Source organism: Periplaneta americana, chromosome 17, assembly GCF_040183065.1.
Source record: "Periplaneta americana isolate PAMFEO1 chromosome 17, P.americana_PAMFEO1_priV1, whole genome shotgun sequence".
Classification (NCBI taxonomy): Eukaryota; Metazoa; Arthropoda; class Insecta; order Blattodea; family Blattidae; genus Periplaneta; species Periplaneta americana.
The window spans coordinates 91236000-91249901 of record NC_091133.1 but is presented as its reverse complement, the minus strand read 5'-3'; the positions used below and the strand labels follow the sequence as shown (position 1 = coordinate 91249901).

The 13902-nt window shown below is 32.4% G+C and overlaps 1 protein-coding gene across 7 annotated transcripts in view; it reads left to right on the top strand.

The window, feature by feature from the left end:
- Positions 1-13902, top strand: part of Pde8 (phosphodiesterase 8) — a 770548-nt gene that overhangs the window by 683566 nt on the left and 73080 nt on the right. For all 7 annotated transcript variants that reach the window (XM_069816063.1, XM_069816067.1, XM_069816070.1 and 4 more), the window contains 2 exons: positions 4224-4331; positions 10673-10854. In XM_069816063.1, coding sequence (XP_069672164.1) covers positions 4224-4331; positions 10673-10854 — 290 coding nt within the window. The remainder of the gene's footprint in view (positions 1-4223; positions 4332-10672; positions 10855-13902) is intronic.

The window sequence follows — 13902 nt, the reverse complement described above, 5'->3', positions numbered from 1 at the left end:
GTTCGTTTACACGTGTGAACCGCGCGGTAGAACTTTGCATTTCCAACGATCATTCTTTTTTGCCGCGAAGTGCATGCAGAAGTCACATCTAACTTTAAAGCGTTATAAATATTATAATATTTGGATGTAGAAAAGGAACAAAAATATCAGTGTTGGACAAATAATGAGGGTTTTCATTTGTTACTTTCTGCATTTCCATAGTTACCAGTTTGTTGATTAAATCATTATTGATTTATTACTACAGTTACAAGAATTTTGAAATTTCAAGCCATGATTTTGTCATTAAATGTTATGATCAGGGAAAGGATTTATATGTAAATACATATTTACTTATAAAGCTAATATAATTTATATTTTGCATTATCTTTATGTTTCACAATGTGTAGGGTTGAAAAATCCTACTTTTATTTTCCATATTTTTCCATATTTTAGAGTTTAGTACATATTTTCGTTAATTTCCATATATTTTCCATATTTCATATAAAACAGTCCATATTATATTAGGTTTAACAATAAAACAAAACAAAATTCCATTAACTTTTAAAAATACATTTCAACAATAGAGATTTAAACACATGTTCAGTAATCCCTTTAACATCAGAGTTATTTGAAAATTAGCAGTCCTATCAACAATGGGAAAGTAAGTTACAAAACTGTATTAATTTAATTTAAAATTTTTAACAGACTTCAGTTGTGCAGCTCAACAGTTAAATGCCAGTCAGAGTACACATAGGTTCAGTTTTGTAAATCATACTATAAAGACGGTAAATATGCCAAAAGTACGTCATTCAGTCAATTTAAAATCAAAACTAACAAGTTACATTTCAGAATTTAAAGAAGATGGTTTATCAACTGACAATAAAATATTATTTTGTAATTTGTGTCAGTGTGCAGTATCATCTACACAAAAGTTCCTGGTGCAACAACACATTACAACTAGTAAACATCAGGCCAACAAACAACTAAATTCCAAGCAGAGACAATTGTTTTTAACACAACCAACAACATCGAATGTAAGATCTGAGTTTAACATCGACCTGTGCCGTTCTCTCATCTCTGCTGATATTCCTCTCTACAAACTAAAGAATAAGGTCTTCAGGGAATTCCTTGAAAAATATACTCAACATACAATCCCGGATGAGTCAACACTTAGGAAGACGTATGCTCCATCCATCTACGATGAGACAATACAGAAGATAAGAGATGAAATTAAAGATAGTTCAATTTGGGTTTCCATTGATGAGACTCCCGACAAAGAAGGTAGACTTGTTGGTAATGTAGTTATCGGTTTGTTAAGTGAACAATATTCTGAACGAATTCTTTTACATTGTGATGTTCTAGAAAAGTGCAATAACAAAACTATAGTTAAACTGTTCAACGAAGCTATGGGTATCCTGTGGCCAAAGGGTATTATGTACGATAATGTGTTATTCTTTATTAGCGATGCTGCCCCTTATATGGTCAAAGCTGGACAAGCATTATCTGTTGTATATCCTAAATTGACTCATTTTACTTGTGTGGCGCATGCATTTCATCGTGTGGCAGAAGTGGTCAGAGACAATTTCCCTAAAGTAGATTTGTTGATTTCATCAGTGAAAAAAGTATTTCTCAAAGCTCCCAGTAGAGTTAACGTGTTGAAAGAAATGTACCCTGAAATTCCATTGCCACCAAAGCCAATTTTAACTAGATGGGGTACATGGCTAGAAGCAGTTGAATATTATGCCGAACATATAGACTCTATTAACAATGTTCTCCTTGCATTGGACTCTGAAGATGCAGTCTCAATTGATACTGCGAAAACAGTTACCTGTGACATAAGTGTGAAGAATGACTTAGCTCACATTCAGCATACATTTTCATGCATCATAAAAACGCTCAAAAGTCTCCAAAATAGGCACCTTTCACTATCTGAAAGTTTTGAAATTATAAATAGTACTGTGGAACAACTGAATCGTGGTAGAGGTAAAGTTGCAGATGCAGTAAGAGCTAAGGTGGACACTGTACTTTCAAAAAACCCTGGATATGAAGAACTACAAAAGGTTGTTGCTGTGATGAGTGGTGAATCAACAGTGAAGATTAACTTGGACTTATCCCCAGCAGACATTGTGAAATTGAATTATGTACCAGTTACTTCTTGTGACGTCGAACGCTCTTTTAGTCAGTATAAATCTATCCTCAGAGACAATAGAAGAAGATTCACTTTTCAGCACTTGAAAGAAATGTTTGTAACCTATTGTTATGGTAACAGACAATAAAAATTGTGTTTTGTTGAAACTACATTGGAAGATAAGGTACGTCCATTATATTTTTTGTTTAGTTTGATTAAAATGTACCAATATTTAACGTACATAGTCATTTTTTTATAATTTTAAGTCCATATTTAATTCCATATTTTGGTAAAAATCCATATTTAATTCCATATTTTGGTAAAAATAACTACATATATATTTACATATTTCATATATTTTTAGTCCATATAAATCCGTTCCCTGGTTATGATGAAGATATTCCAATGTTATCATGATAGCTATAAGAGTCTTTCTCAATGTCTGAGTAAATTTACAACACTTAACAATTTCAGAGAAGACCAATGTTTCACTCGTAATATTACAGGAGTTTAATCAAGATGTGTGAGGAAACCAGTTCTTTATGGATAAGAAGAAATTTGGATTACCAAAGGTAATCAGTGATGCCACTGCTGCCTTCCGACAAGTAATGAAATAAGTCTAAATAATTATTATGGAATTAGTTGTGTTAGTGAGGTGGTCAGACGTCTTTAAATTAGTTATAGCACAGTTTGAAGAATTAATTTTATTCTAAGAAAATATTTTAGTCTGTGCGCATATAAACCAATGTTCGTACTACTCAAAGAAAATGAGAAACAAAAGATTTGTGATTTTGCTTTATTCATGCTAGCATAGATTCAATTTTATAATCATTAGCTAGACACAGCTTTGTGGACAGACAAGTCACTTGCACCATCTTTCTTAATTGTGAATAAAACACTAGTAAGATTTGATCTGAAAATGACTCTCGAGTTTTAATTCAACAACTACGACGAAGTGAAGAGAAGCGAAAAGAAGCATTTGAAATGTGGATATGGAGAAGAATGGAATGTGTGAAATGGACAGACAGAATAAGAAATGAAGCTATGTTTGAAAGAGAGGGTGAAGAAAGAATGATGCTGAAACTAATCAGGAAGAGGAAAAGAAATTGGTTGAATCACTGGCTGAGAAGAAACTGCCTATTGAAGGATGCTCTGAAAGGAATGCTGAACGAGAGAAGAGTTCGGGGCAGAAGAAGATATCAGATGAGACAACAATAAGATATATGGATTATATGAGGAGAGAAAGAGGAAGGCAGGAAAGAGGAAAGATTGGAGAAAGCTGTGTTTCCAATGAAAGACCTGTCCTTGGGCAAAACACTGAATGAATGAATGAATGAATGAATGAATGAATGAATGAATGAATGAATGAATGAATGAATGAATGAATGAATGAATGAATGAATGAATGAATTGAAAGTCACTGTATGGTGTAGCTTCACTTCGCAGTTTATCATTGGAGCATATTTCTTCGAAGAAGACAACAGTAGAATAATAATGACTGTTACAGTAAACGGGGAGTGCTACTGCAGTTTACTAGAAAACTTCGTCATCCCTAGACTGAGAAATCACGGCCTGGAGAACATAATCTTTTTGCAGGATGACGCACCGTCACACATCTACATTCCTGCAAAACAATTACTGTACATACTTCTTTGGCGATCATGCATTAGCAACACATTCCATCAATATGGCCAGCACAATCTCAGATCTCAATCAGAGTGACTTTTGGTTGTGAGTTACCTAAGAAATTGGGCATGTTCCAAGACGTTATCTGCAACAATATGCTGCGCATGGTGTCGCAGAATAAATTATGTTTGTTGAACAAGATAACTGCGGACACATTTCCTGTGTTTTGTAAAAACCAAACCGCATTGTTTGCCAAACACAGTTATTCTTCTGTGTTTTCTTTTCTACCTCAAATATTATTAAGATCTATAACGCTTTAAAGTTTGAAATGACTTTTTAATTATTATCTTGTACTTTCTATATCTATTTTGGTTTGCCGTCAATTTCAGTAGCGTGTAAGAACCTAATAATTGTCAGTTATATAAATTTATCTTTAGTAATTCACTAACAGTCAGATGTACTAATGCTTAATTTTGTTCTACATTCACAGGTTGTAGATATCCTTCGAACAACGGAGCTGTATTCTCCGCAGATGAAGGACGATAAAACTAAAACAGGGGATCCTGTCACCAACGACCTGATTGGAGCTCTTCTCTCGGTAAGAATACACCGTAAAATCATTATAACGGTTCCTGACACTTAAATTTAATATTTGGTCAATTGATATCGATATAATCAAGGAATATAACAAAACGCATGCTCCTTGTACACATCAGTAAGTTGGTATTGTGCGTATCCCTGCTGTGGCTACGTGGTCTGGAATATCCGTTTGTGACGGAGACGCTCCTGGTTTGAGTCCCGGTTAGGCTTAAAAATTTTAATGGATAAATTAATAAGGGCAGTGATGTGAAGGACAAGGTCGCAATTAGGGTTTTCCTTGGTGTTCTTCCGCCGCCTGGCGACGCGCGGATTATGAATGGTCTATGAATGAGTGAGTTGTCCGTCCGAAATCTGGATACTTAGCGAACTTTAGCGTAGTCAGCTGGTGTGAATTGGGAATGCTCTTAGCTCGGGGTCAGCATAAAAGTTCTCTCAGATGGACGTGGCGCTAGGGTTCGTCCTCTCATTTCAGAATGATGATGATGATGATGATGATGATGATGATGATGATGATGATAATGATGATGATATTGCGAAACAGTAATGAACATTTCTCAAATGTTAAATGTTATGTTTTATTTAACGACGCTCGCAACTGCAGAGGTTATATCAGCGTCGCCGGATGTGCCGGAATTTTGTCCCGCAGGAGTTCTTTTACATGCCAGGTAATCTACTGACATGAGCCTGTCGCATTTAAACATTTCTCAATGTTGATGACGTCTTTTTTGTACGTTTTCTCATTGAAAGAGTAGGAATTGATAAAAACGTTTCCTATTAAAGTTGTTTGTTTTGAAGAGCTATATCAAATGGTACCCTATTTGACCCCGACTCCCATTTGAAATTTTAAAGTGATACGCCACTAACCTTACTTCCTGTTAGAGCTGATTGATGAAATAAAGCTCAAATTAAAGTTCTCATGTGGTTTATTTATAAATATTTTTGTCTCGAAAATTGTAATGTAATAGTTTCTGAAATAAATGGCTGTTACAGGTGGTCCGAATCACCCATTGCCTTTTCGTACGTTTTCTCATTGAAAGAGTAGAAATTAATAAAAATATTTGCTATGAAAGTTGTTTGTTTTGAAGAACTCTATCAAATGGTACGCTATTTGACCCCGACTCCCATTTGAAATTTTAAAGTGATAGCCACTAACCCTGCTTCTTGTTAGAGCTGATTGATGAAATCAGGCTCAAGTGAAAATTCACATGTGGTTTATTTATAAATATTTTTGTCTCGAAAATTTTAAGGCACTAGTTTCCGAAATAAATTACTGTTACGGATGGTCTGAATCACCCTGTATATAGCCTATATGTTTTTGGTACTGTGAATAAAAAAAATTTATGGCATATTTTAATGAAGAAAATAATTATCAAATATTTAATTACAGTAATTCAAAGTCCGTATGTAAATACAGTCTATTCCCAATAATCCGCTGTAATTAATGCACGAACTTTCGCGAAATATAGAAAATCGCGAATTATCCGCAAAATGTTGTATTATTATTATTATTATTATTATTATTATTATTATTATTATTATTATTATATTAAATCGGTCTTACTAATAAACCGTGCATAGTTTTTATACGAGACTTATGCAGAGTTGGGACATAAAACGTTACTAATAAACAAATGGCCACCCCTCTAACAGCTGTTCGTAACGACTGTCATTTTTTGATGATGGTTGCCTTGTAACCACAGAAGAACAAACCAAAGAGCACAGAATAATTAGAATAATATTGCTGTAGCTTGTACTCTTTGACCAAAATATAGTGTGGTAATCGATCAGAGCCAGTTGTACTATCGATACTAACACGGCACACTTGAGCGCTCTACCGGATGCAATAGAGAACCTCAGATATGCTATTACCTTTCAGAATGAAGTAATGACGAAACTATGACGTAGCTCTGTAACAGTTATACTGTTATACACGACCTATATAGTGATTATTAGTAAGGAATTTACACACGACTCACAAACGAGCTACTCATTGTGTAAGTATAGGACAGTTAAACGTCTGTATATAGAGTTTTTATTAGTAGGTACAGTAAAAGTTATTCTGACAAGTTTAATTGGCCTATTAAAATACACTTCAAAATCAAGTGCAAAATGTGAAATAGTGCAAAACATTTTGAAACATATTATTATACGATACTGCAGTGGGATAGAATCTTGAAACAAGAAATCCAAATTTTTACAAAATACATGATGTTGGCTAAACTGTAAATAAAATGTATTTAGGCAATTAATACGTAATCTTAAATTAACAATATTTAAAAGTTATCCCTATTTTTTTAATGTTACGAAAATATGGTTATTCCTATGTTAACATATGGGTATGAAGTATGGATATTTATCATGAAACAAATTCAACAAATAGAATCAGCAGAAATAATATTATTACTCCGACCTTTAGCATGATACTGAAGAAGTGAAGACCTGATGAAACGAGCTAAAGTATTATATTATTCTTTATTTTATAGAGACGACGGATTTACATATTTAAATCTTTGGCTGACACCATTTAGAATTATACTATAATTTTACTATAACCTTTTGGAAAACGAAATTTTAGCAGAATAATTTTAAAATCAAACAAACTTGGGGATAGCGAAACAAAACAGAAGACTTAAAATCCGTACAGTATATGATGAATTACTTATCACGCAATTTATGTTGATTCTATTTAATTTATGTATTCGTGTTTTACTTATTTTAGCTAAATAATTCCTTTTAATTTACATGGTTATTTTATTAGTTTGCGGTCGTCTTTAAGATAACCGAGAAGTTACTTCTTCTTTAATTTTGAGACAGTGTGACTGTTTTCCTAACAAGACAGTTATCATTACAATGGGGATTGTTAGCCCTTCACCCGCGCCTTCTCCTGGTTGGAGACCACTTCCAGACGCCTTCATGGACTGCCTATTAAACACACCCTTCACTTCTTCCACTTTATGGAGGCCTCCTTCTTGTCTGAGGTTGTGTCACTATGCTAGGAACTCTACTACATCGTATAAGATTTTTTAAAGACGAAAATATTACATTTCTAATAGCATTTTAGACAAATGTCAAGTTACAGGACGCGATGGAATACCCAAAAATCCTAATTCTGATCTCAGAAAGCCTCACGTCCTAGTGTCACAGTGTACTTTACTATTAGCAACTTCACTACTACGTTCTTTATTTAAGGCGTACAATCTACCAGTAATAATAATAATAATAATAATAATAATAATAATAATAATAATAATAATAATAATAATAATAATAATAATAATAATAATCGAATTTGAAAAGGACTCAAAATATATGAATCTTATCTGTATAAAGTATCTATGAGGTTATATGAATTTCTCATCCTCTGTACATGTCCATACAATCTCAGTGATCTTGCTTCTAACCTCTCCGAACTGTAACAGTTTCTACTGCATTCATTTTTTCCCTGATCTCTTCATTTCTTACATCATCCAATCGAGTGTACTGCAGGCTCCTTCTCAAATCATTCATTTATATTGCCTGGATTGTTCTTTTCATCCTTTCAATATTGGCCTAACTTTCTCCTCCATAAGTAGGCGTAAGTATACTTTAATATTTAACTCACACATGTAAGGTCAATTAAAACAGTGTTCATGGGTTAGATAATAAACATACAATACACTGTTTTAATTGACCTTACATGTGTGAGTTAAATATGGAAGCTAGTGAAGAAGAAAAACTGGTCAATTTTTACTAGGACGTGAGTCTTCAAATAGAACTTTTAAATAAAAAAATCTGGTTCAATAAAATATGCTTAAGGGAGGTATTGAAGCCTAAATATGTCAACATTAAACCGAACTTAAATTCCCGAGGTGCTAAATATATTGACAAATATTGTACAAGAACTTGGATACAAAATGAGTTCAAATCTACTTTCATACAGAGAGACGAACTTAATTTGAAATTATACAAATGTCACCTAAATATACTTAATACTGTACATCCCATAAAATGGGAACTACTTCAAAAAAGAGATCTTCCAACGCATTAGTAATAAAGTTAGATTTCAATTTCTCAAATTAAGAAAAAAAAATGTAAAGTGTTCATACAACTGTGTTATATATATATAGTATGTTTATTATACTTTAATATACCTAATCGTTATACCAATCAAATTTTGTTTAAAATTTAAAATTTATTTTATTTTATTTCAAATTTTCAAATTTCAAATGCATCGAAAAATGACATGGTCAATTATAAATTTATATAATAATGCAGAGCAGAACATAATAATACATTAAATTACAACAATATAAATAAAAATAAAATAATACAATCAGTATAAAAAGGGGATACAATAATATTAACAAAATTTGATGACCGAATGAGCAGCGCTCGTGTTCGGTCTCAGTTCAGATATATTATTAATAAAAGAGGAATAAAGAAAATAAAATAAAATAGGAACTAAAATTAAAATTACAGCTGCAATGAAATAATATAATATAATATAATATAATATAATATAATATAATATAATATAATATAATATAATATAATATAATATTACTATAAAAGTAATATGGAAAATAAAATAAAATAGGAACTAAAATTAAAATTACAGCTACAATGAAATTATATAATATAATATTAACATATAAAAATAATATCGTACGTGTGTAAAGTAGGACAATTTATGAAAAATAAATATTCCGAAATTATAGAATATAAATATAATATAGGCTGATTAATTCATACACATAGGCTATAAATTTATTTAATCAAATTGAAGACATTAACACATGTCTAATATTCTTGTTATAATATGTTAGTGGGTTACACGTTAGAAGTTCTGGGTGTAATTTAGCTAAAGATATCCCTTTTTGTTTCCATAGATATATCTCTATTCCAGAATATTCCATCCATAGCATTTACTTTTGAATTTGCCGGTCCCACTCTCTATCTTACGTAAAATTCTGAAGGGCCATTCTTATCATTATTAGATTCCTGATATTTGAATACATCTACTTTCTTACTTAGGGCTATTTCATCTTCTCCCTCATCTCCCATCACTAAATATTCAATTTTCTTCATATTTAACTTCATTCCACCTGCTTTCAAGGATTTAATCAACTTTCTTAAAGTATAGGCCTATTAAAAATATTATCTCTCTCTTGAGCTGAGATTACATGGTCATCGGCATATAGGCTAAATCGCAGGAGTGTAAAGCGAGACATTCTATACAGTCAAGCCAATTTTTCAGTTCTACCAACTTGGCATCACCAAGATTGAGGGAAAGGGAAGTCCTTTAAATATCAACTATCAGTGATACAGGAAGCTGATAATAAAATTATAAATGTGAGGAAAATTGGGGTATAAGATAAGACATAAATGGGATAGTGTGTTGAAGAAAAATCCTGATTTGTCAATACTGAGGCGTAAGAAACTAGTCACGGATAGAAAAATAAGATCTCCTGTTGAAATAGAAAAAAAAAAATGTAAGTAAGTTTACATATGCTTCTCTGTTTATGTGGAACGTTCTTTCTCTGCTTACAAACTAATATTCACTGACGAAAGACATAGTTTACAGTGAACAATTTGGAAAAGATAGTTATTTTCAAAGGAAATAATTAATGAAAGTACAAATCTGGCTATTCAGGTATAGCTTCCTGTAAAGCTGATTTGAATAATTTCAAGGGAAAAGTTGTTTCTGGGCCGGGATAGCCTGGGAATAATTTTTCCCTTGAAATTATTCAAGTTAGCTTTACCAGATTTGTATAATACACGTTACTGTTCGTTAACAGAAAAACCACAAGTTTAGTCACACAGAAAGTGTGCACTCAACGTTGGGTCTCTGATTTCTTGTCAACCCTCTTGAGTTATGTGGTTATGAAGGGAATAATTGAGCGGGGATCTGGTAGAATGTTATTTTTTTATTGCTTAATTTTTGTTTATTAGAAAAAGAAAAGTTTAATGGTTTGTTTTACTCTTTTTAGGGCCCATTTTATTATTTTACAGGCTTATTTTAGGTGCCTAACATACATTTTTAATGCCTTAAAATCTCAGGTCTACTCATGACATCCTACCATTCTTTTTATGATACCCTGCATTAAAATTTAACAGAAAAGTTCTCTGTTAAAAATTTTGTTGAGACAATTTTATTCTTACTTTCTTATTTATTATGTAACGTCAACATCAACGTTGTTGAGAGTTTTTGAATTAATTTTATTGTTTTGTTGTTTACTTTTTATTGACCTTGTCAATGGCACAATGTTGTGTGCTCTGACTGTACAATACTGAATATACTGAATATACTATACTGTTGAAGTTTCTAATGTGTTAACGAAGATTTTGTTTGGGTAACAGAGCGGCTCGGCCATCACTCCGATCGCTCGACGCAGCTCCAGCGACTCCGGGTCTGTGACGCGGATGGGGCTGTCCAGAAGCACGTTCAAGACGCCCATGTCCCTGCAGATGAAGGAGCTGCTGGACACGTCTCTACTCTGGGACTTCGACATTTTCAAACTCGAAGAACTCTCTGTCAAGAGGTATGCATATGTCGTCATCTGTTATGAAGAGAATCCGATTCACTTTCACTAGCGTTCTTATGGGAATAAACTTTCACACTTCGTTTTATATATAAAGTTATTCTGAAGTAAGTTCTCAGTTTGAAATGACTGTATCTTCTGCACATATTAACTGTTTGGTTTCATATAGGTATGCTTATGCTTTGGAGGTTTTTTTTTTCGATATACGTTTCGTTGCTATGGTGTCATTCGATTGTTACAGATGAGATGCTTGCATTGCGTTTTTTCTGCCCATTGTATTGTATTATTTACATTCCATGGTATCCGTACATCGCTTCGCAGCTAGAATCTATACTAATAATACTAATGTAGCCGAAATTTTTCTGGTAATTTTCGATTTTCCAAAAATAATTGGTCCTAACATATATAATTAACCACCCTGAAACCGAAAATCGCTTTTTTGAAATTTTTGTTTGTATGTATGTCTGTCTGTATGTTTGTTACCGTTTCACGCGATAATGGCTGAACCGATTTCGATGAAAATGGAATATAAATTAAGTTCGTTTTAACATAGATTATAGGCTATATGGCATTCAAAATACGTTATTTAAAAGGGGGGTTATAAGGGGGCCTGAATTAAATAAATCGAAATATATCGCTTATTATTGATTTTTGTGAAATATGTTACATAACAAAAGTTTCTTTAAAAATGATTTCTGATAAGTTTTATTCTCTGAAAAATTTTTATAGGACTGATATTTAATGAGATAAATGAGTTTTAAAATTAAAATAACTACCATCTAAGGCGGTGTATTGAAATAAAAAACAAATGACTTCGTCTATAAGGGGCCTTGGACACAATAATCGAAAGCTATGAAACATAGCCTACAGACAATGTTTCTGTGTTTGTATGGTAATATCGGAAGCTACATTAACCGATTTGTATAATTAATTATTATTTCATCATTGGAAAGTGTAGTTTCTCTGGTTGGACATAATACTATAATGTTATTACAGTAACTTTTGAGTGAATTGAGGACAGGTAAGATTAAAATAGCTTCTTATGCACAGAAAACTTGATAGGTTATTCTGTATATTCATTTCCTGTATTTCTTATAATAATGTTTATGAACAAATTCATTTTTATCTCAGAGAATTAACGAACAACGAGAGTGTATTGATTTAGTATGCAGTAATAGTACGTTAGCTTAGCAATCCATTATTGTATAATTCAAATTTTAACTATGCTCAATTGAATCGTGTTAAAAAACATAAAATACATATGCAATAAATGCAATGCAAAAAAATTGGGTAATGAGCCAAGCAGATTATGTTGCGCTGTTGTAAAAGTTGTTCCTCCTGAGATTCAAGAGCTCCCACAACAAATTAAAAACTTTCTAATTGGAGTACATACGTTATCAACACACTTTTTCATAATATAATATAATATAATATATAATATAATATAATATAATATAATATAATATAATATAATATAATATAATATAATATAATAAATCTGTAGCCAAAATTTTTCTGTTAATTTTCGCTTTTCCAAAAATAATTGGTAATAACAATTAAGAAACATGTTAAAGGAATTGTCATTGCACCAAATGAGTGGTCTCTGGATCAAAATGATCGCATTTTAATATTTTAAATACAATTTAAATTAAGTAATATATTAAACGATTTATCCTTCTATCAAACACGAATGTTCCCTGGATCAAATGTCCTATTTTAATTATGTAATTACTTATATTTATTTCTAAGGGGTGCAGCGGAGCGCACGGGTACGGCTAGTATGGAATATGTTACACGAAAAAAAAAACAAAAACAAAACGAAAAATCTTAATAGTAGGCCTACTATAAAGTCTCAATTATAGTCACAGTCTAGTTGAAATATATAACTACAAAAGAGTTTTACAATAGGTCTATAATCTACTATATAGTACAACACAAAGTTGTAGTATCAATACTTAATACAGGGTGGGGCATGGGAACCAAGTGTTTTTTAAATGGCTTGTACTCGGTCATTATGAAAGGGAGAGACGTACGGCATGTGACAGTCCATTCCGTGGCTCACAGCATTTCACCTGCAGTCGGCATCATGGAGCAGTGGACGCATGTTTGCGTATGATTGTTTTGTTAGAAATGACGAGTTGGTGACCGCGATACGGCGTGAGTTTTGCTACAGATTCAATATTAATCGCAATGATTCTCTTCCCGTTCGTGACACAATCTTATGTTGGGTTAAAAAATTCTAAAAAAAAAAAATAGGTGCAATACTGAAGAATAAATCGCCCGCCCCCAACACAGAATGCGTACTCCAGAAAATTTTCAGTCAGATAAGCTCTTGCATAAACTTCTTATGTAAACTTGGCAACATGCGTTCACGTACAAGCCGTGCTCTTTTCAAGAAGGTTACAGGAATTACACGCATGCGCGGGAGAAAATTGTCTTTCGCTGGCCGCTTATGACTCGTCAAGAGCACAAAGCGTTAAGTGAACAGTGAATCTATCCTACAGATGTCAGATGCATCGATGCCTATTGTTCACGTGCTATATATCTCGAGGAGGAAATTTAATAGTCTGTATTTTAGCCTGTAGGTGCCAGCATTTCTCACTGTCGGAACGTGCTTTCAAACACGTGCTGGCTGAAAGTGATAGTGGTATGAATTTAAGTATCTGTATGGTGTATATTATTTAAGAATAATATTTACTGACATCTATTCATAGTAATCAATCTATGTGAATGGGATTACAGTACTGGTATAGGCTATAATATATCAGTGTGTTGTGAACCAAAATATATTACTGAACACACGCTTTTGTAAATAATGGCACTGTTGTATGTATTAATTTTTAACAAACATAAATAATGAACTCTGTTCAAGCATTTTGAACAGTAAAGAAGCGGGTAAACTGACTTGCCAGGAAAAATTGGAAATAAAAGATTTGGTTTCATTATTATTATTATTATTATTATTATTATTATTATTATTATTATTATTATTATTATATGTTTTGAATTTATATACGGTTTTTTCGATAGTAAAACAATGGACTCATG